This window comes from Psittacula echo (genome assembly GCF_963264785.1).
Source record: "Psittacula echo genome assembly, chromosome: 11".
Lineage (NCBI taxonomy): Eukaryota > Metazoa > Chordata > Aves > Psittaciformes > Psittacidae > Psittacula > Psittacula echo.
Window position 1 is genome coordinate 17847044 of NC_137746.1, and position 24689 is coordinate 17871732.

The 24689-nt window shown below is 40.6% G+C and overlaps 1 protein-coding gene across 1 annotated transcript in view; it reads left to right on the top strand.

The window, feature by feature from the left end:
- The window catches only part of SLIT3 (slit guidance ligand 3), a gene marked incomplete at its 5' end in the record, with an annotated part of 525497 nt that overhangs the window by 452265 nt on the left and 48543 nt on the right, over window positions 1-24689 (top strand). The window contains 2 exons of the mRNA XM_080626822.1: window positions 11289-11386; window positions 17980-18119. Of these exons, the coding sequence (XP_080482948.1) occupies window positions 11289-11386; window positions 17980-18119 (238 nt within the window). The remainder of the gene's footprint in view (window positions 1-11288; window positions 11387-17979; window positions 18120-24689) is intronic.

The following is a 24689-nucleotide window of genomic DNA, read 5'->3' on the forward strand; positions in this document are numbered from 1 at the left end:
TCCCGGGTAAAGCTCTTGGGCTTTAGGGAGATGGTATTCTTTGCAGCCAGACTCTTGTGGTGGGAGGCATTCTAGTGAATCCAGAATGTGATTTAGTGAGGAAGCTGGCTCCAAAGTTCTGATAGGAATTTGGCTCTTCCTCCTCCCTACCCCCTATGCCAGGTTTTCATCCTTGGAAACAGGGTTAGAAATTGAGACTCTCAGAGCAGAATGTCCCTGGGATACATGAGATTCGTGTCTATCACATGTCGTACACAGATAGAACTAGTGTGCCAGCCCTTGAGCGGATTGATGTAGCTGTGGCTGCTCACACAGGGCTAATGTGCAGGTTACATCAGTACAGACCCCATAGCATTAGCATGAGCTCAGTGCTGCACTGGCTGCATCATTTGTTCAGGAGGATGCCTGTGGCCTGGCATTTCCCTGGAGCATGGGCAGATGCGGTTTGCTCTATTTTCACTTTGCCATGTACTTCTGTAGCATTATTACATGAATCATCTGTCACAGTCCTGAAATACTGGCTGTTTGAGCAGTATTCCACACAGACCTGACCTTAAAACATAGATATGGCAGTGGTTCTTCATCTGTGGTTATTCTGGGCTGCTCTTACAGCTCAAGGCCGAGCCAGTGCAAGTTTATTGCAATGGGCCAGTCTCTGGGTTATGCTGATTTGGGTGGGGTTATATGAATGTATGGAGCTTGGCTGCTGACACATGCCGGCCATGTGAGAGTCCCTGACTGGTTTGTTAGGCTAATGTTGTTAGTGTAACTCCATGCTTTTGTTTTTTTGGATCTATTATTATAAGCATGTAAGTCCCCGTATACATTATGCAGGGCACAAATCTATCCCTGAGTTGAAATTGCAAAAGGAGGAAAAATTGGAAGGAACTCTTAAGCCAGCCTCCCCTCATGCACGTGAGACAGGAGAGCAAACATCTCTGCCTTCACAAGTTATTTTGTCTTGGCCTCTTTCCTCAAGAAGTATCAGGGTCGGGGGAGAGGCACTGGAATGTGAGCTCAATGCCAAGTTTTTGTATGAAGAAATCAGGGCAGCAGAATACTGTTTGTGTAAGGTGTTTCTGCCTTGAACTTTCATTCTAATAAATCCTCCTGGAGTGTGTGTTTGTGTGATCTGGGGTGGTTTATGTTTTGTTTGTTCATTTTAATGATACGTAAAATACTTATTAATGAATGTTGAAGAAGCATTTTCCACTCTTAGTAAAATAAAGCAAAAAGCCTTTAGGGGTGAGAGGTAATGGGTGGCCATGTAAAATGAGTAGACCTATATTTATGTATGGATTTTTAGGGCAAGCACCAGTGTCAGCAGTAGGTGATTATAATTTCATATAATGCTCCTAGGGCAGAAAGAAACCCTGCAGACATCAGAGTGTTTTCTTGCATACGCTTGTTCCGTAAAGCTTAGTATGCATCAGACTTGTGTTTCTTTCTTTTTACCCTTTCTGCTATAGTAGCTCTAAAGAAAAATGAGATTTACATCTAGAAGAGTATAAAACTAAAAGGCTTAAGGAGGGATTACCGCCACAGTTGCTGGCTGGAGGTGGTGAGGCCTGTGTACACCCTCCACAAGCCCTGTAAAACACAGTAATATACTGTGGCATGTCCTAATGAGGGCTCTTAACAATAGAACCAGCTCTGAAGAAGTATTACCATTTTTCTTAGACCAACAAGAAAGCAGATGTTGAGCAGCTTCAGGCATTTGCTGTGTTCGATCAGTGTTGCATCAGAATAATAGTAAGCTATACCCACAGGTGGGCACCATCACATTCACTTCTTTCTCAATGTGGCCTAGTTCCCCTCACTTTGTTTTTACTGCTTTTTTGCCGGTCTAGTTCTAAATGCCTTAAGAGACCAGACTTCCAATCTTTCTTTTCCCAGGCTAAAGGAGAAGTTTTTATTGGCATTTAGTCTGAATTTCAAGCTTTTGTTCTTACATTTGCCTGGTCCTGTTACTCTAAATCATAATTTTTCTTCCCGTGTGGTTTGTCTGCCTTTCAGGTGATTGCTGGTTGCTAGAACTCTGCTTAATCAAGTTCTGTTTAACCAGCTCTTAATTTTCTGCATCCCACCATTTCTGCATAATTGAGTCAGTTGAAGTAGGTGGTCACAGCTGAAAATCCTTGTTGTTAGATTCTCTTGTGATTGTCTCTCTATTATCCTTGAGGCTTTCTTGGCATTGACTGGACTTGACGATTCATGTCCAAAATATGAACAAAGATTGTCCTAGAAGGTTAATTGCCTCATTTTCCCCTTTCCTTTGGGGATGATGGAATTGGAGAAGTTGCTGTAAAGAGACTAAGCTGAAAGAAAACTTGCTTTATCATGTGAGAGTAAACCTTCTCCTGTTAATAGAAATGGTATTATGCCAGTCTAGCTTGAGGATTAGGCTTCATTGGGCTCCTGCGTGTCATGTGTCCCCCTTCTGTCATGCAGGCTGCGTTCAGTAGCTTAAGTGTTAGGCATAGGTTAATTGCCTTGAACAGTAAGTTTAAAGGACATCTGTATTTTGTTTTATTTCTTTTTTTTTTTTTTACTAATAGGAATTATGGTTTCTATACAAATGTCCAGTCTTTATAACTTTCTCTACAGTGTTCATGTTAAAAAAAGAGGCACTGGATTATGATAGCCTGAGAGGAAAGTTTTGTGGTCACTGCAACATGTATTTTAAAATGAATAGGCCCTTAAAGGTACCGAAAATATTGTTCTCATTCATGAATATTGGTTGAATTAGAGACTACATAGAAAATATTCAATGTCCTTTTTGCATCAACTATTTTGGGTTGGATATTATGTACAGAGGAAACCCTGGGCAAAATCAACTATTTCCAGTGACCCTAATTTTCTTCTACATCTCTGAAAACATTCACGCAGTCTTGTATCACCCAGTTTAACCTTGGAAGCTCTAGAGCCACCTGCCCCATCCAGTCTGGTACCTCTGGACTCAATTCAGACCTGTGCTGTGTGAATTGACTCAGTGATAGATTAATGAGATATCTTCCGTCATCAATTAAAAGCCCAAAAGAGCACTGAAACCCAAAGTGCTTATGTAAGGAGAGGTTTAGAAGGACAATGAGGATTTACTTTGTAATGAATGTAATTGCAAAATAAACCTCAGGTGTCCACTGAGAATTAAATTTCAGACTCACAGGAGAAGAACCAGAGTTTTTAAAAAATAATATGATGAATCCTTGCACTTTGACTTTGACAGGCATATCCTTGATTACTAGTTACAGAGGTACTGGAAGGTGTATTATACCCTGGAGGATGATAAATCTTTCTGATTTGAATAAAATGAGGCTTAAGAGAGCAGTGTTCACCTAATTTGCTATGAACTGACAATTGTGATTTATTAACAAGGACAAGGAAGTCACTAAGTGCTGCTGCCATACCCAATCCTTGTTTAATCAGATGCCGGATGAAGCTAGCTGGCATAGAACGTAACTATTGAGTGCTGAAGATGGTGGAGTATAAATAACTAGTATCTGTATTTTCACTTCAGATAGTAACATGAGTTTTCAGAGGGAGTTAAATCAGCCAAATGGCAGGGGGGGCAGCACCAAAACCAGGATCAGTGTATCTTCTATTCATAGTCCAGGTTGTATGCTATTTACCAAATTTACCAAATATTTCTCATGATGCTTGTTGACAGTGGGCAAATTTTTTGTTGTGCTGTTGTGTCAGTGTAAGTACAGCTGTAAATCACCAATAGTGAACTAAAAAAAGAAAGCAGAATTGTCTCGGTAAATTCAAATTTGTTTTAAATCTTTTTTAAAACTAGAATTGGATGAAATTAATTGCTTTTTCATGTTAAATTAATTGCCTTGTAAGCAGCAATCCTCAGAAGCTACATTTTTATTACCCCATTGGGGTGGATAACTAAAGAGAAATAGTTAATTCATCACCACTGTGCATATCTTAACCTAGAGGCATCAGAGACGTGTGTCTGTAGCAAGGTCTGTGTTCAGAAGGAAGAGTCACAGCATCTTTGTGAACAACAGATGATCAAAATCTTTCAACTTCCACCTGGCAGTCTCAAAGCAATCTGATCCAAAATTACTGTGATACCATCCAGGCCTTGCCAAATAATTTGTATATATGCCTAAGCAGATGGATCTAGCATACACCCTGCCAGCTCTTGTAGTTCTTTGACCTTGCCAGTGAGCGTCATCTACATCTTTTCCAGGTTGAGGCTTAGCCATTATGCCCATGGCCAGAAAGAGCATAAACAAGGAAACAGTATCACCTGGATCTACTGAAACGCTTCAGACTGTATATAGATATCACTGTGTAAGCTGCCTACACATATCCTAATATCCATGCAGTCCATTAGAAAATCAGTTTCAAATGGTTCAGTTTGTAAAGTAACAGTAGAGTAATTCCCAATGTTGTATTTTTTTAGGTCTTCCTGCAAAAGAATTTAGATTACTTTTATATTTTAAAGTTAGTTTTGTTTGTACTCAGTTTACAACATCTCTATTTGATAAGTGAGTATTCCCTTCACAAAGGTGTGTAGCTGAGGTGTCCATCAACTCCTTCATGCTGTGATTAGCATATGATGGCATGCTTTCATAACTTGCTTTAAGATTTGAAGTTCATGCAACACTTTCCCTTTTCACAATCTCATTGCAGCAGATGCTGAGTTTCTTTGCATTGAAAGCCTCTGAAATGCACAATCATGAATAAAACCTGAGAGAATTTTTCCTACCAAACTTGTAATTCAGTGTCTTGGGTGTGTAGCTGAATTAATGGCATTGACTTTCCTTGGCCAGTTATGCAAAATTGTTCTTGTTTCTCCTTTGTATTTATGGCTGCTAAATGTATTTATTGCACAGAAAGTGCTGAGTACCTCATTCATATTTCCCAGTTTAGTTTTCTAGTGGAATTCAGGTTTATGTGATAGAACTTTGTTCATGAGACAACTCTATCCCTTCCTGCCCTGGGAATATTTCAATTTATTCTCCAATTTTGACTAGTTATGACACAGGGTTAAAGGTTTCAAATGGTGGAAGAAGATATTAGTAAAGATGCCACTAGGTAAAAGACTGTAGCATCAGTTTATGCCTTATTGGATAGCTGTATGCCTTAACTTCAGGAAGAGCTTTGATCGTAGTTCTCACTTTACTAAGCATAAAAGAAGCTAAAGTCAAGAAAAAGAACAAAAAACATGCAAGAGTTTAAACTGAGTTCTCTTTCTGTGCTGAGTTTCAGTCTTCTATAATTTCTGGATGGTTTTCCCCCCATCTCCTCTCATGCCACCTCATCTCATCTGATTCTTCCAAAGCACCAGGAACTATGACTTGTTTACACTCTACATTTAGTCCTTCACTCTGCTGTTAGACGTTTGCAGGTTCAATATATGAATGTATGCATGTTTATATATGAATATATGAACAAGTCCCACAGGCGTGTGCAGATGTGTTTTAACACTCGAGCTCTCAGCTTGCATCAGAATTGTTCAAAAGCTGTGTTTAATAAAATACTTCCCAAGCTCTGTAGAAGCAGAGCAAAGCTACACATAGTGGCTGGAGGTGTCAAATATTTCTTCATTTCACAACATTCAGAGGTTAAAATTTTACAGCTGGCAGATACTTGTAAGTTTGGATAACATTCCTGAATGCACCTGCACAGAACACAGAGCATGCCTCCGTTTGTCTTTCTGTGAATTTTACCTGAAATAATAATTGATTATTAACTTCTGAGCAGGACACCCACAAGACAAGTGGGTGAACGTTTGTAAGAGGGACAGTTCTATACAGATGCATTACTTCCACTATTAGAAACATAAAGGTCTAGGTTTGCAGTACAGTATCTTTATACCTGGTAGTTTTGTCTGATTTCCCTGAAAGCTTTAGTTGTATTTGGAGGTCAATAATTGTTTATGAAAATTTCCTAGTTCTTGATTTAAAGCCTGTATTAACTATATTTGTCTTTGTCTAGTATCTTTACTAAGCATATGAGCACTGCCATCTGTTCTCTACATACACCATCCAAATACAGTTTATTATGAACATGTTGTATATTGTTAACAACTCAAATAAACTTTGCTATTTCTTTTGTCTAGTTCATTTTTCCAGCATGCTTTAGAACATTATAGTCATTGAACAAGGCTGTCATTAGCTGGAAAGAGGGCTCCCTATTCACAAACTGTTGCAGTTGGACAGACTGCTGCCTGTCTGCCGATGCCTTCATCGCCGGCTGGATCATGTTTCTCCTGTGGTCAGCACTGATAGTTTTATACACCAGGAGGTTTCTACCTCATGGCTGTGGCCAGCTCTATGCTGCCACCTCTTATCTGGGCCCGCTGCTGTTAGAAATGGGTGAAGGATCGCATTAAAATGGACAGAGGTCATATCTCTGCCACACGATCTAGAATGAAGCTTTCAGTTTCCGTAGACAATGCCAATTTGTGACAATTCATTTTAAAGTATCATTGCAGTGATGGGAACAGCGTCCAAGCAAATGAGTGCTTTTTTATCACATTATCCTCTGGTTTTCCTGCTGAGGTCCTTATTAGGTTTTGCTACTTGTTCTCAGGTGTTTTACTAATCATGCTGTAATGTTTTCCAGTCCTGGCTACTTATAAAGGCCAGGATTTGGCAAAGCAGTACTGAGGAACAGCTTGTATATGCACTGATACCCGGTACGGTTAATTGCTGCTGAGTATGACATGAAGAGCTGACGCTTTCTAAGTAGGAGGAATAGTTTCTGTTCTCATTCACCAAAACATGGAACTGGAGCAGCCCAGATAAAGGCTGGACCAGCTGAGATACTTCTGATTTTAAAAGGCAGCTGGACTCTGAACATATGTCTTCTGATTAGCTGCAGAAATGGTATGTTTCAACGCCTAATCCTTTCCTCTTCTACAGAAAATGAGAGAAATTGCATCGAAGTGTTTGGATCTAGTCCTATCAGACTAGACAAAAAACTACTGCAGCTTAAAAAAGCTCTACAAATAAAATATTGCACACAGAGGGACCTTCATCCTCTTCCTGTGAATTGCTGAGACAGTCATATCTTCTTGCCTATTCTTGAAACAAAGACTGCACCTCTTTTTCTGATTCAGACCTCATTAAAAGGCTCTTTAATCTTGAAGCAAATAGACAATATTCTCCTTTGTAACAGTAGTTATTTCCAGGGAATGTAATTCAAAGAGTTTTTCCCAAATCACAGATAAATTAATTTTAGTGATGCTTGACAGCAATTCCATTTTTCCAGGAAGAACAGTCTTACTGCAAATTGGGATTGAAGAAGTCCATTATTCATTTGAAAGATGTTTCTAGAATGTCTTTAGGCTCTCCTGAGTAGTGACAGTCTCATGGAGAAATAAAATGCCCTTGCTTTGCTGTAGATTTATTAGTACCAATATTTGCTGCAACTTCTTTCCTTCCAGAATTCTCCGTTTTGTCATAGCCTTCTGTGTTAGAGAAATGGTACTTGTTTTGTGGGCTCTCAATGTGCTATTGATAAAGTCAGCTTGGAGAAGATAATCCTCACTGAAGTATTAAGTGTTGCTTGCCCATTTATTACAATGAGTAAACTGAGTCAGAGAGACTCTTAATTTTCCTAAAGCCAAGCGGCATCTTAATGTTGTAATTAAGTTGGATTCAGCAGTACATCCTAATCAGTTTCCATGGTGCCTGAGGCCCAAGAAGCCAATAATTCAGCCATGATCAGTACAGAAATGAGCTAAGTCGTGAGAAATTTCATGTGCCAGTGAGAGAGACTGAAAATGCCTTGCTCTCATTTTCACATTTATCTTTATTAATTTTTTACAAGAACATTCCAAATAATCTGAATAATTACAGTAGAAATGATGGGACTGTTTTACACCATGTTCAACTGACAAAACACTTCAGAAAAACAGATGCTGTTTCGCTTCTTGCTATGCTTAGCTGCAAAGGACTTACTATAGTGGTAGAGGGATGAAGAGTTCGTATGTAACAGAAGTAACTGATGCTAGTGACGTATCTATAAAATAGTCAGTTCTTCAGGGACACAGGAAAAGTATCTGTGATCTTAGAAATATCAAAATGGCATCTTCCAGCTCCTCTGGGATAACGTGGTAAACACAGGATTCACAACACAGATGGACAGAACACAGGCAGTGCTGCAGAAGGGTGGCAGTGGGTTAGTGCTAATGCTGCATGGCTCACATCCGCAAAGGGCTGCGGACCACATGGTGCCAAAATAAAACCTGCAGGAGCTTCCCTCGGCGCTTTCCCAATTCTTCCCTGAGCCATTTGGGGGCTTGGGATTTCAAATGGAGAAGGACAGGCTGCTTGGCAGGCGCAGCATAGATGAAGCAGAAGCCCTCTCTGCCAGGTCTTGGGTGAGGGCTTCACATGCTGCCTGCACTGCTGTGTTGGGGGAATGAACGCTCAGTGAGGCGGGGGCTGGCCAGGACTTTCTGTTGTTCCTTGGAAGTGTTTCTCTTCTCATTCAACCAAGGAAAAGGATGCCCCTGTTTCCTTCTATTTGTACAAATCTACCACGCAAAGCTGCTTCTCCTCTCTTGGGAATGCTGGGGACAGAACCTCAAGACATACAGCTTTGTCTTATGTTTGTGTAACGAACTTCTCTGTGGTCTTGGACTAAAGCATAATTTTCATGTGTCTCAGTTCTTCCTGCAGTCGGATGGCAATACGTCCTACCTGACAAAATACCGAAGATCTCGGGGGTGTCTGGAGGACTGAACTGCATTACACGAAAGGGAGAGCCTAGCACCATGAGTGGATGAACCAGATCAAATGAGCTCTGTAGTAAAGTTCACACTTACAAGCTGGTTTGGGTTTTTTTAATGCCTTGATTAGGCTTAATGGAGGTGACACCAATGTCAAGATAAGCACTCCAAGGGCAAATTCAGATTGTTGCTGTTATTTATACTGTACTTCAAGCATGATTGGAACTTGAACTGCCATAGAACCAGCACAATCCTCATCACCTCCAGGATGGGCACATTGTTGGAAATGGGCACACTGGTCAAGAGCTGAGCATGAACTTCTTAGCAGGATGTAAGAGAGAGGACAGTGATGAGCAAGGGTTAGAAAGATGTGACCAGCCTATTTGTTCCTTGCTCAAGAGTGAGATTTCCCAAACTGATATGCAGTCATAGACAAACTGATCAAACCCATCCTGGTGTGGTTTTCCTTAGAGATCCTTCCCTTATAATGCACAAAGCCATGTAGTCTTGGTTCAGGGAGCGCCTTGGTTCTTTTTAGAAGAAAGGGTAGGGAACATTTTCCTTGTTGAGAACCAAATAAGTCTTTCAGTAACTTTAACATAAGAACATGAGAAATGCCATAATAGGTCTCTGATGCATTTACTGCAGCATTCTGTCTTCCATGGCGCAGCAGCAGATCTTTACTGTTTGGGGAGAGTACACAAGCCTGGCCACCACTCCTCTCCAGTTCTCCTAGCATCCACAGTCATCCAACTGGAGAAGCTCATGTCTGCCTCCTGCCTTTCATATTTCTAATTTAGATCCATTGTATGTGAATTTGTCTAATGGCTTTTATATTATCTGACTTCACAACTTCCTGTGGCAAAAGCATCCCAGGAGCTCATGCTTTGGAAGAAGTGTTTTCTTTTATCTGCATTACAGTAATGTTCTAACATCAGTCAGTGTCCCTCTGCTGATGAGGGATTCAGTGTGTGAAATTCTGCATTCACCACCTCCATGATTTTGTAAACCTCAGTCATATCACCCCCATCAGTTTTCTTTTCTAGAAGAATCCTAGTCTTTATAATGTATTCTTCCAAAGTAGTTGCTCCCTCTCCTTGAACATTCCGATAGTCCTTTTGTATGCCTTTTCTAACACGACTGTTCATCCTGAGGCAAGTCAGGTACCAATCATGGTCAGGTATCTGCCAAGTACGGTATTAGGCTTCTCAAAGTCTGTTCTTAATTCTGGCATAGTAGTGTATCTTGTGAGAACAACAAAGTCCAAAGCTAGGTGGAAAAACAACAACAGCTGATGCTCTCATGCGCAGTATATGGCTGAAGCATCAACATGCTCCATTTTGTTAACACGGTCATCTGAGTGTCCCCCATTCCAGTACATAACACCAGGTATGTGGAGTCTGAAAAGGGTTGGAGGCTGTTGCAAATTTGGTGGAGAAAGGCATGACTTCTGATGAGTGTTGTCAGCCGGGTGAGTTGGCAGTGGTAGGGTAGTGGTCAGTACTCATACACAGAAGTTTCAGCTGCTAGGAACCAGTGTCACAGGCTGGCATCTGCTCTCTTTGTTTAGAAACTTAGAACTAGATTTACCATTGTTATTCCTCTAAAGTACAACGTAAATAACAGCAATAACAAGGCACAAGCCCTGGCAACTGTGACTGAATTAATGTATCTCCTGAGATATTTTCCTCAGCTTGATTACAGTCGTGTATCAGCTTTCCAGTAGATGAGCTGGCAGAGGGCCACTGCTAACGGGACCTTCAGTAGGAAGAGTAGAGCGATCTCTTGAACTTCTTGTGATTGCACAGATCCCTTGAGTATTGAGGCTTTCAGGTATCTTTATTCCACCCTACTGTGTGAGTACTGAAAAGCAAGAACAAACTGTGATGGATTTGCCAACTTTACAAATAGCCTGTTGTAATCAGCAGAATATAATGACCAGAGAAATCTGCCAATACCTTGAAGAGCCAATAAACAGTCAGTTGGTAACAGTGGAGTTCATTTGGAACGGATGTTTATTTCAGGGCAATCTTTAAGAAGGGAACTGATGCAGTGATAATATCTGAAACAGGATTTGGTGTGTTCTGTACAGAAATTCAAACTCAGCTCCCATGATAAACATGAATTTTCCCCTTTAGGTTTTGACAACACGTAGCAACGAGCACGGTGTACTGTTGCAGTGTTTTAAGTGAGCAGTGGGTAAATGCAGTGGAAAGAGTGCTGACTATGTGGTCCTGTGCTGACTGTGTGGCCTTCTGCTTAACTGTGGTCATGATTAATTCTTTTCATTGTAACTAGCATTAGAGATGATAGTGTGTTAAAGTTGTGACAAAACCAACTGTTTCCTTAAACCAGGCAAATGAACGAGTTAACTAAAATCTTGAAGCTGAACTGATACCAAGATACCCACCAGAGCTGTTGCCCAATTTCTCACTTAAATTGTGAACCATCAGTAGAGAATGTTAGGTGATGTGACTTGAAGACCACAGACCTCTTGTAAACGGTGCCTCGCATAAGGTGAAGGAGCAAAAGACATTGATTGAGATGGCGTGTCTTACTAACCTTGTTTCTTCTGAATTTTCCCAAATAGGGTCGTGATTGCAGCATGCCCATTAATTCTTGCATCCAAAATCCATGTCAGAATGGAGGGACCTGCCACCTCACCGAGGCAAATAAAGATGGATTCAGGTAGTAACACAAAATTCCTTTAAAATGAGCTATTAAATGTGTTTTTACTTTGTATTAATGAACTATAATGGCCACTTTATAAAAGCCACTGTGTGTAACACTTCTATTTGCCATACAAAGTAATTAATATCGTTTCCTTGGTGTGACATGTCGTTACCTCTTAAACAGGCCTCCGTATTTTCTCACAGAATATACTCTTAAGAGCTATTTTGAGCAGTCTCCCTGTTCTGCATTGTGTTATCTTTATGTTAATTTTCCTTGGGGCATTTCAAACTCACATACCCTTGTTTTGTATTTGTAAAGTAAGCATCTGTTGCTCGACAACCAGATGCAAAATGTTTTCATACTGAATAATCTTGTAGACAAACAGGCTTGAGAGAAACAATTAGAAAACATGGAGAGATTGCCCCATCTGTGCCTGCCAGAGAATAACCTTTGCAGCTGGACAAGACAAATTTCAGTTTCCCCATGTAAGAATGATATAGAATAAGTGGGGATACTCCAAGAAAAGTCTAGGAATTTTCATGAAGTAACTGAAAGATTTGTGCTGCTACAGGCACCACTTTACAGCTGAGAAAATACACGTTTGGGGCTTCGGCCACTCTTTGTTATAAAAGTTGATAGAATTCTTATTTTTAGAAGAGAGTTGCTGAAATTTTCATAGATTTAGTCCTCACTATTTATGCTTTCTTTTCACAAAATATGTGCGAAAGTACACCACACTCTTCTTTCAATGGCATATACAAAAGCTTCACTTCTACAAGCTTATACATTACTGAGGCTGCTGTTTTGTCCTCTCCTATGTGTAGCTGCCTATCCATGGCAGCTGGAGAGAGACGTGGAAATGCAAGGTTTATAAATGGTGTGAGCAGGGAGTCAAACCAGTGCATTTTGATTCCAGTTTGGTTTCAGCTGTGATTAAGAGTGTTCCAACTGAGGTTAACTGTTTGTTAACCAAGTCAGCAAACCCATATCATCTGTCAGAAAACAGGATTGGTTCAAAATAGAAAGGGCCAGGTGAAATTTTAAGTGAGTGACAGGGCGTAAGGTGCAGGAGCGTAAGGACCCCTCTCTTGTTCCCTCACTAATGGGAGGATGCTTTTTAGATTTCCAGGAAAGCACTGTGGTTTCTGTTTGACTCCCCAAATCCCTCCTGTGGGAAAAAGGCTTCCATATTGCCCTGTGCATGGAATGAATGGGAAACAACTGCCCCAAAGCTTCTCTCTGTCTCTGGGCCTGCGCATCCTGAAAAATTCCCCTCTTACAGAAACAGATCCAGCATGTGTTGGACACAGGACACTGATGATATTACAATGGAAAAGTGCAGGTTGATAGGGATGCAGGAACACTGTCAGGCCCTGCTACAAATAAAAACCCAAGGCTTTCCAGCATGGCAGGGCAGGAGTAAAACCCATGACCATGTCTCCATGAGGGGCAGTTTAGAGCTCATCTTGAGCACTCATGACAAGGCGCCGAGAAGAGCAGAAGAGCACATCTCCTGGGTAGAGGTCTGTAGGGTCATACCAGTGCATGGTGGTGGGAGAGGATAAGGAGGCTCTGTAGATCACAGCACATGCAAATGGTCACACTACTTCACAGACCCTCTAGGTTTTGGTGAAAGCACTACTCTGATCTCATATACCTCTTCTTGATTCAGATTTTATCAAGCCAAGCAATTTCGGGAGTAAAAGTTATGGTTTGGTTTCTGCTTGAGAAGAATAAAGGTCTGGTGGTCTTCAGTTCGGGTTCCCTCCTGGTCGGCTTCACGTAATAGTGTTTAGATAGTTTTTTCCAGCTTATGCCAAAGCAGAATTATACCATAATAGAATATCTGTTTTCTGTCACTCAGTACTCGTTTCTCCAAAATCTAGCTGATACTAAAAATATGCTAGTAAAACATTTTATGACAACCATAATACTAGAATAAAGGCTTCAGCGTGGAGTTTGGATCAGGTTTTTCTTCAGCGTTTTTGTTCTGTTCTGCGGTAGAAAGTAAAAAGTTTGGAATGACCTGAAATAAAAACTACTTCTGAATTTTTCTCATGAAGAATTTTACAGTTTCAGAGGCTTTGCTTCAGTTCCAAAGGCGTGTAGTTTTTGAGATCCTTTATAAAACTGCAGGGGTGCTTTTGTTGCTTAACAACTTTTGAGGCTTTTTAGGGGAGGTTTCTGCTTTTATAGTTATTTATATAGTTTCGGTTGGTCTAATAAAAGACACATAAAACCATATCTCATCAAAATCTTGCTTCATAAAATTGAATGTTCAGTTTATGCATTGCTCTGTTTTCTCTCCATGTTTTTAATTCAGTCAGTCCGTAGCCCCAGCTGCTCTGGAGAAGAGGAACTTGGAGCTTTAGCATGTCATAGAGTTATGTGGTGTGGGATGGAACAGTCAGTGACAGGGAAGATAAATACTTTGTGGTTGAGTTTGGTTGATTGGTTGGGTTGGGGTTTTTTGGTGGGAAATGTCCTCTCCAGTGGATGGCAGCAGTCAGAGTTGCGTGCATATAGATTGTGCTCATCATGATGGGAAAACGTTGCCTTAGATTATATGCTGTGAGGAAGCGGATGTCAAAAACATGTTCATGAGAGGCCTCCTTGGATTTTTCTGTTGTGTGGCCTGTAAAAGAAATTATATCTTCTGTATATTCTCTTCCCTAGGGAAATATATTCATATACAAGCTCTGCTGCCAAACTTGTCAAATCTTTACTCTTGTAAAAAGGAAACTTAAGCCAAAACTCTCTCCCTGTGAAATGCCAAGCAGTTTAACTCTCAAGTTTCTGTAGCCTTAGACAAGAAAATTACCTTTTCAATAATGCTAAGGTGGTGATGTTCCCCAGGCAAAGACAGGAAATGCATAGTGGTGACCAGGATTCCAGCCTGACTCACCTACTGTGCCTGGTACCCAGCAGGGCTGGCAGCAGCAGGGCACTGGGACACTCAGATTTGGTGTAATAGCAGGTCCTGGTGGAACAGCTGAAGGACAGAGGTTCAGCTTGAGTTCTTGAGTCCTTCTCGTCGTCTTTTATTCTTGCACTTTCTCAATTCTGACTAATTCTCACGTTCTCTCTTCTTGGGTAGGGATGACTTCTGCATTAAAGAATGGTCAAGTGCCACTGTGTGGCTTGGTTCTTCCTCCCTTTGAACTGCTCTTTCTAATCTAATCTGATCTATGTTTTCTTTGAGAAGAGGTTGCCAAAAATGGTGCTTATTGAGGCTGATTAAAAAAGATGGACAATCAGACAGTCATTTAGTATGCGTGTAAGTAAGTCTTTGGCAAGGGAGGCAGAGCTGTCAGCTCTGCTTCAGCTAGCCACAGGCAATCAGCTTATCTTTGATAACCTGTGGTGTTGGGAAGCCAAGTCTCTGGATTGTTTTAACTTTTCTCCATATAAAATCTCCTCCTTTTTCCAGAGCATTTTCTTTAGCATTTGCCACAAACTCTAGGTTCCCTCATAAATGTAAAATCCTGGAACTCATTAACTCCCTGGTGTTAATTCAGCCTTGTTCAAGGAAATACACTGCACTTCCAGACTTAGAGGCTACTCCATTGGGATGTAGATGTCAAAAGCTCCTTTACCAAGTAACTGTAATACTCCTGAAGGAATTTACTATCTCTTTTTAAAGTTGATCTTTTTTGAAAGGTGATACTTGCCTATTTTAATACAATGCCTATTTTAATAAACAGATGCTAAAATGTTTCATTAGATTTTATGGGGAAAAAAAGTTAATAAAGTAAATTAACAACATTGTCAGTATGCTTCAGCTCTAAAAGTTTACCCCTAAAATGTTGCCCTGAAGTTCTGTGTTCCCTTTTGCTTTCATGAGGATAATGGGGCTTTGTCTGGTTTTAGTTTATTTATTTGTAGGAAAACACAACACTAACAGAAATTCCCTAAACTAGAGGAATAGGGAATTTGGACTTAGAAAATAACTCTTCCCTGCGTGGCTCCGTTGTTCCTGAGGTCCAAATGAAATGCTATCTCACACTGCTTCACTATTTAGTCAGGATAAAGTTTTCATCGTTGCCTCTGGAATTCATTTTCTCCCTGGGTCAGCTGGAGCCTGGGTTGATGACCTTCCACTCACTCTGCAAACTTCATTTTTCTTCTTAGTTTTTTTCTGGGAAAATCCAAACTGCAACTCTTTCAACATCTGCTTCAATGCGGGTCCCAAGTTGTATGTTTTATCTTTAATTTCAGTCCTTAGACTTGGCACATTTGAATGCAAATCAAAATAAAGAATCATACGTAAGCATGTAAAGACTCCCTGTAATACATAGGGACCAGTAGCCAAATGTCATCAATTATGCTGACATTTCCTTCAGTGTGGAATGTGTCCTAATACTGAGCAATTGTATGTTAACAATCCCATATGTATTGTTACTAATGGTAACTCCACTGAGTTGAACAATTACTGTGAGAGTATTTAATAATGTCATTTTTAATTGCATGCATCCAAGCTGTCCCAGTCCTTTTGTGGAAAGAAAATGGTGTTATATTCACATACAAATAACCAGCACAAAGCCACTCTTGTTGCTTTTCTTAAAATGGAGAGAAGAATTTGTGCTCCCAAACTGGGCCCTTGGATGCCAAGTTACAGCCTGGAGCATATTTTTATGGCTGAGTTATAAACCCCTGAAAATGGGGTTTTGTAATCAAAAAGGGAGACATGATGAATGTGTCACTGTATTTAATTAGATGTCTTTAACCCCCTCCGTAACAGTTGTATTGACACAGAAGATGGTGTACCAGCTCTTCTCGCTTATCTGCCTCCTGTGATCCTCTGGATCGTTGCAGGGTCAGCAAGAGGGCATATTTTGTTAGCAATAATGAGCTTGAGACAGGAAAAGAAAATATTCCTTATTGATTTATTGTGTCCTAAATTGGATTTATTTGAGCAGTTTGGTTTTGGTTATTCATAGTGAAGGTTTTCTAACTCTCATGACCTGGGAATGGTCCCTGCAGAACTGAATGAAGATGACTGTTAGCATGTGACGTGTATGCCTGTTCTGTACCCATGTACAAGATCTTACTGTTGTGGTGGCTGAAGACACATTCCCTGCCCTTTTTTCCTCCTCTTTGTTACTCTCTTAGTTTCTGAGGTTCCACATATCATAAAGAATCAAACCTTATCCTCAGGGTCCAACCTAGGACCTACTGAACGCTGATGCAGAGCCCTTGGTAGTCCCTGCACTCTGCTCAGTCGGTGGCACACAGGAGGAAGAGAAGCAAATGTCATGCTGAGAGCAATCATTCACAGATTCTGAAAATCTCCTATTTATCCAGGGCATTCCCAACTCCGTGACACCTACAGAAGAAGGGATAACCACCCGATGTCAACCTTGTCCATCTGAGTTGAACAAAAAGTACCCTGCAGCTATCTCTGCATTTGAAATGCCCCTGGTTTCAGAAAGCGGTGGATGGCAGTTAGTGTGACCGCGCTGGTGCTTTCTGGTTTTCATCCTCATCAATCAGTAGTGCTTTACATTTGTTCAGTTCCTGTTCTGCCACCAGAACTTGCCTGGGAAAGGAAATGAAAAGCTGAGTGAATGTGTAGTTTGGACTGAGACTCAAAACGACCCTTCCCCTCCACACACACCCCCCTTTCTGTGACTAGTGAATACCAGTACTGGCAATCCCAAACTTCAAATGTCATTGCTGGCTTCTTAGAAGCCACTGAAATGACTGCAGCACTTAACATGAGTTTTCAGACTCCCTTTCAGGAAACTGTGGCCTCCACCTCGTCATCACTTACAGCTAGTTTGAAATATAAAGGTTCTCTTAGCAACCAGAACTTTTAGATCTAGAGATGAAACAGATTGGAAAAAAAAAAGTCATTCCTCAACCACTTAGTTTCTTACACTCCCTCCAGGGACCATACATCACAGACTTGTGAGAGAAAATATTTGATGTCATTACTCTTCAGTAGTGTCCACATCCTCACAGAACCATTGTTTGTTTGTGTTTTAGTTGAATTACCTAGACATCATCAGCTCTTCTCCAAAACGATGTTAGAGGAGCTGCAGAAGTACTGAAACCTTATTGCACTTGTAAAAGCAATCATTCCCAAACATTTCTTGTTTGGAGAAGTGACAAAGTGGTAATGAGAAGAAAATGTTATGTCTGTAAACTCAATTTGAGCCATTGTTCTTCAAAGAGAGTGAGCTATCTAAAAGCTGCCAAGTTACCCTGTGATTGTGCAGTCCTTGGTAGGCAAGAATCCACACACTCCCAAAATCACTAAAAGAGAAGGCAAGAATTTGAACATTGTGGTGTTTACTCTCCTGCCCTGGAGTTGCTTACTTCAACTCAGAGCTAGTGTTATCAACAGAGTCGGCAAAGGGAAGCATGATAGAGGCTGTCTCCTGCTGCTGCTTTTATGTCTCATGTAAATGATTACATGACCCCATGAACCATCAGGCTGCATCCTTCACAAAACACATTGGGTTAAAGTGCTCTGTACTGCACAGCAGCAGTGAATTTGGCTCCAGCAACTCACTACTATATGTTTTAATTTCGGTTGTATACCTCAAACCTCCTACCCGTTCCGAGCCATGCTAACTTAGATTATCTTCTTTCTTTCTCCAAAGCTGTTCTTGTCTCCTTGGGTATGAGGGGGAGAGGTGTGAAATAAACCCAGATGACTGCGAGGATAATGACTGTGAAAATAACTCTACATGTGTGGATGGGATCAACAACTATGTCTGTATCTGCCCTCCTAACTACACAGGTAAGACGGAGCCACAACCGAAAAAAGAACAGGAATCCGTGAGGAGTCCCTTCAGTGTCTGAAGGGAAGGGACCAAATGCACATTTGCTTTCTCCAAGAGTGCATAATTAACCAAGAATCTAGTCTCATTTTAAAGCAACCTGGATGCCTTACTGGAAGGATTTTAGTTTACCAATATTGCAATACACATGCTCACAAACATGGCCACTTAGTTCTGAGTCAAAATACTGATGCCTCGCTGTAAAAGGCAGTAAAAAATAGTGAAGTTGAAGGTGTCAGAGGTATCTGTACTTCTGCACACACAGTCTCTAAATGTGTTTCAGAAATATTCCCAGTACTGAGCGGAGTCTCATATATATACATCTGTTCTGAAGCTTGGAAAATAGAGATAGTTCCTGTTTAAATTATGGTAGGAGAAAAGCTTTTGGGGCATGGCTTTCACCTGAGACCTCAAGACACATTCCCTGCCCCTTTTTCTTCCTCTTTATTTTGTTATTAAAGAAAATGAGCTGACAGTGTGCTGTTTGAGTTCATTATCTCCACTGCACAAGTGGAAGAGCAAAGGCTGTGTAACAAACTGCGGGCTCAGTTGTAGCTCAGCAGATGTGCTAAGTCCACAGTGACAAAAGTTGGTAACTGAGTTGGAAATGGAATCTGTAACTCCAGAGCCCATCCTGCATTTCAGATAAATTCCTTACTAAACCTTCTGCTAGAGCAGAAACCCTCTTAACTGGAATCTAAAAATGCTTTTTCTCAAGTCATCACTGGAGCACACCATTGACTCATTCAAACCGTGTTAGCACAGCCTTCCTGGCTCAGCATGGAGTGGTAAGGAAACACCTGCAATAGTTCCTACTTCCATCCTTTGAAATGAGTTTATTACCTTCTAAGCATGGAGAAGTAATGAAGGGCTTCTTGTACACTGGAATATATTACATGTCAGGGGATTTAATGAGAATCAAGCTTGAGTGGCTGAGTAGGGCAGGAGGAAAGCTTCTAGAATTTCCAAACTCTTAAAATACTTCTGTGGCTGATACAAAGGGGGCCCATGTAAATCTTGAGCTGAGAAAAGCCTTATGACTTGAATGTACATTTATTGGAGTTCTCAAATGATATTTCTGCCAAAAAACTGAAAAACTTCAGCTTAGCAGAGTAGAGCGTTTTGCTTATAGGATGTTGAGCCCCTTGTGCTTACTTGTGCACTGTTTATACGAGCTGCTCCTGGGTGGTTTCAAACAAAACTCTACACAAGGAGGAGGAGTCTTTACAAGAGGAAATTTATTTGCCCTGAATTTGCCAAGAAAAGACATATCTAGTAAAGAACTGAATTCAGTACATACGCAAATGCACTTTCCTTTTAACATGTTGCAGGGTGGGGTTTTTTCACAGGCGAAAAAGGTAGGAAAGAACTAGATTGAGATTTCTTCTCAAGTAGAGGTGTGGGCAGGGACCAGAGGACTCATATGATAATTCACGATCAGGTTTGAAATATTTTTTAATCAACTTCCAGCTCTTTTTATTTTTCCCTGAATATTGCATGTGCTGTGCTTATGCTTATTAGCAGGAGTTTGTCAAATAGTAAATCTCAGTCTTGCAATGTGGGATACACACAATTGGATATACCATGCAATAAGCATTTTTTATCACAATGCAGACAATGGCTCTGACTACAGTTGAAACAAACTGAATTGTTGAAGAAGAGCAGGAATTACTTCTGGAAAATATAATATGAATCATGAGATCATGAGTGAAAACCTGAAGGGTTACAATAGTTTATGTTGATTAAAAAGAAGATGAGTTTGGTGATGAAAGGATTGCCTTTACCTGTTTTACCTCCATTTTGGAGGGGGATATTTCATCACACCTGATTAGTCACAAGGAAGGACTCAGCTGGCTGTGATGAAATACCCGTCAGAGGTACACCTGAACCTCTCTGAGCAGAAAGGGAGGGAACAGCATGAAATGGTTGGAAGAATATAAGCCATCAGCCAAACAAAAGTTACATACCAGCCAAGTCAATCTGAGCCATGGTTTTGAGTGTCCTCTAAGAGTTGAATCCAAACACAAGAAATTGGACATTATCTGAAGTGACTTGATTGAATGAACAGCAGCTAAGTGAATTCCTTGGCAGTACATAAGCAAGTTGTGAAGAAACACTTTGAAAGGATTTGTGTACCTGACCTGAAAAGAGAAGTATCTGTTGACCAAAGAGTTTGACTGTAGTCTCCTGTGACATTCAGAGCATCTCTGTATATACTCTCTTTAAACCTTTTTATACTGAAGGAATACACGAAACTACTATGGCAGAATCTCTTAGAAAACCAGGGTAGGTGCAGATGACTTTAAAATTGTGTTGAATATGTGAAGAACATTGAATACTAACGTTTCAGATAGAAAGCGGGTCACTGGAGGGGTCAGGAATACTTATTCCTGTGCTCAGAAAGGTGCAGGAGGTACCTTCCTCCCTCTCAGGAGCTGACTGTGCTAAACATTGTGTTAGCAAACTGTGTGCTTCAGAGCTGCCAAGTGTATGGATTTTATCTATATTTAGATGAACAAAGAATGGCTGATGGAGGGAACTACAGGAAAGTAGTTTTTCTGTGAAGTAATCTGGGAGACAATGAACTCCCAGTGTAACACTTTGCCTGAAAGGGCAGTGATATTCATAGGCAGGGTGTATCTAGTAAGACAGAAAAGATAGGTAGTATCTCTTTATGTTGTGCCCAAATACTATACTCTGTTCTGGTGTTCAGAATTCAAGGATTGGGTTGAGAGATGATAAAGAGGATTAGAGGTGAAAGATAAAACAACATTGGGGGATTGAAAATAGGTCTTGGAAAAACTCCAGAAAAGTCTTATTTGGCTTAACAAAGCGCAGGCAGTCATAGCAAACACATGTATGGAGAACAGGAGTTTCTTTAGAATGTTCTTTGATGAACACGGCCTTCATGGCCAAACAGATCCAGAGCATGCATGTTTACCACTGTAATTGTACAAGAGTTGTTGGTTCTAAATACAAACTGGATTTCTCAGCAGATGCTGTAGTTAAAACACAAGTTAGTTCAAGAATGGCCTACGTTACACTGGAGATCAGACTAAATGGTTCTGTACTGAGTAACATCCAGGCTGTTGGTTAGAAATGTCCAGCTCAGCTATTGCAGATTCCTTCTTTTCTTGACTGTAGAGGCAGTCAGGCTCTAGGAGCATTGTGAAGTAGGTAGTGTGAATCCCTCATCACTCTTACGGTCTTGGGTGCCATAATGCTGGTAAAACTGCAATGATATTACTGTAAACGCTGCATGTATGGAATTAATGTATGTTTTCATACAACGAATACTCTGAATACAAGGAGGAAGAAGATCCAAGAGCATGTATGTGTGGTGTTGTTTAAGAAATATTTAGGATTCCCTTTGGTTTAGTTGGCGAATGGTTAAATGATGATAGTAAATCTTATGTTCCTAAATGAAATGCAAATTAAAAATGCATGGGTTGAAATTGTTGACTGTTAACAGAGTTGCAGTATCCAGGGTTTGGTTTTCTCCATACCTTAGTATTTTCCTGCTTTATCTCTGTCTGACGAGTTTTACTTGTTACAGCCTTTTTAGGAAACAATATCTCAAGTAATGAAGTTTTGCTTTCACTGGTTGGAATAATGAAAGCCAAAGATCTTTCTTCAATTAATAACTTTTTGCAGTGTTTCCCTTTAAAATTCTGTGACAGTCTTTTCCCCCACTCAAGTTGATGAAAAATGGCCCATTTGTGAAGTGACTGCTGAGGGAAGGAATTTCCCACACTCCAGCTCCGTTTCACTTTCATTTAAAAAAAAACCCCAAACCACCCACCCACACACCAAACCCAGCCCGCACTCACAATAACCTCCTTCCTAGTGCCTTTCCAGCTACTCACTTAAAACAATGTGGAAACACAAACACATTCCATGAAACTAAGAGGGAGGATAGGCAGAGAGCTGATGGCCATAGAGGAAGATTCAAGCCCTGACCTGCACGGCCAGGTTTCCTCACAATTCCTGAAGTCAGTATTTTCAATGCTGGTTGCCTGGTTTTACATAATCAGACTGATACTCGTGCTGTGTAGCAGACTCCTGATCGCTTTTATTGTAAGCCAATGTCTTTTTTTTCCCTCTCCCCAACTGGTTATTTTAATCCTGAAGCTAAATTATACATATATATTTCCTGCAGGATAACCGTGTACCCAAAGTCCAGCCAGCTCTAAAGCCTGAGCAGCCCGGGGGCTGGTTTACAACCTGGTTGTACCCTTTGATGGATTACAGCTTCTCCTTACAGTTTTATAGGCTTTCCTCCTCTTCAAAACCAAGCATCTATAGGAACATCAAAAGTGAAAACTATGAATTTAGATCAGTCACACTCATTCTTTTTGTGTTTTTTTCATTTCTATCGTTTGGGCTCTAACATGGCCCATCTCCAGCTGATGATATAAACATTCTGCTGTCTCCCTAACTTTGTGGTTAGAAATATAGGACAAAATCCATACAATTTTTCCTTTGCATTCCTGTTTTCTAGTCACTACTGTATGGAGAGCCACTGTTTTGCTTACAGTTCATGTACAATTTCATACCTCCAAAAAGAGATCCCCTCTTCAGTCTCACTATCCTCTGTGCTTTCACTTGAAGAGGGGTTCAAACATATGTAAAGGACCAAATGGGCTGTACCAAACATGTACTTTGAATGGTTTTATGCTTTACTTAATAGTCTGGTTTGTCTTGTTTGTTTGCTGTGGCTTTTTCTTCTTCCTATGTGTTTGATTTTAGCCAGAAGCAGACATATGTAGTGTTTACACACAAAACAAATCAGGAAATATTCGGGGTTTGCAAAGGATCCTATACAGCCTCAGCAAACAGCCACACCTCTTTGCTCTGAAACCTAAAAAGAAATAGACAGTGGCTTCTACTACTGAAAATAGGTCTTTTCTAAAATACATGGCATTCCATGGCAGGGAGAGGGGAAAGCAAGTGGTTGAAAATAGTTTGTGTCCCTGGGAAAAAGCTGTAAGCAGTTTGTATCACATTTTGAAGAAAAAATGTATCTCTCAGAAAAAAAGCTAGAAACTATTTCTGGTTTTATGTGTTTGGAAGAGAAGGCTAAGATCTATTTTACCTTAGGGGACCTTGTGGTGTCCTGTGGTAGATGGTATCTGAGATTTCTGCAGTTATGCTACTTTTAGGCAGAACACTATTCACTGGTAGTGATTATGATCCCTTTTTCTGGCGTATCTGATTGTGGTAATGTTGCATGGCCGAAGTCAAGCGCTCAGTCAAGCCAAACAGCTCTGGAAGAAAGAAGCTGTGGCTGACACCCTTTGCTGGAGCTCTCCAGGCTGTTTCCCATCACTAACCATTGCTGGATGTGCAGCAGTCACCAGTGGCACCAGTGCCAGCTGAGTGAGGCTGAAGCAGCACTGTAGGTTGGGTTTTCCCCCTTGGGAGTTTTTAACTACATGTGTGCTATAGGAACAGGAAGGTTTTAGGTAGCATGGTTCAGCCCTGTGGTTCTACAAGGATATGGACTGCCTAATAAGCACTTGAAGGCTTAAACAAGCATTTAACTATCAGCCTCTTTTAAAATGTTGAAACTTTAGCCGTCATTTCCTTGAGACAAATGGAGAAAATTGTGGTCAAAGTTGAGTGGATTTTCTTCCTTTTATTTGGAGGAGTTCTGCCTTACATGGAAGTTTCTCAGTTTTAGTTACTTGGCAAATGTGAAGTGTGTTTGCTTTCTGTGCAAAAAATAAAAAGGCTCCGACATTTCCCACTTGTGTAACTATGAATGAGAAGTGCTGGAAGAGCTGGAAGTTTTGAGCTTTGTTCAAGAGCCTAAACCCATTTCCAGCCCTGTTTTATATAAGAGAGAGCCACATGCCATTGCTATCAGATTGGACTCTGTGCTGGGATGGAAGAAGGAAATAGCACGGTAACTGTCAGTGCTGCAGCCAGTCTTTAGCCTCAGTGTGGGTGTCCCATCATATTGGGGTCTCTGCTCCAGGATTTCCTTACTGGTCATACTCACACTTGTAAAATGTAATGTGTCATGTTTGGGGAACCAAATAGACTGGAGAATTTCTCTGTTCACCACATTTTCTTTAGGAAAATGGAATCTCAGCTACTGCTGTCTGAAACGATGGGTGGAGTGAGTGTCATCCTCAAATGGGATTCACGATTCATTAAATCCAATCTGTGAAGAAACATATCAGAGAATTAGAAGTTAACCACAAGCCCAATACTACCTTCTTACTGGCAGGTTGTGCCTAACTCATAGTTAATAAAGCTGGAAGGAGTAGAGTTCACCTATAGACAGTGTATTCAGCACTCTAACACCATGATAAAATATAAATATAATATAAAAACATAAAATAAAAAAATAAAATAAAATATAGACAAGGCCCTTAGTGACATGGTTTAGTGGTGAACTTGGCAGTCCTGGGGGAATGGTTGGACTTGATGATCTTACAGGTTTTTTCCAACTTGGTTGATTCTGTGATTCTATGGTGTTAGAACTGCCAGGAGGAAATGAGGACATCTTTTTGCATATAAAT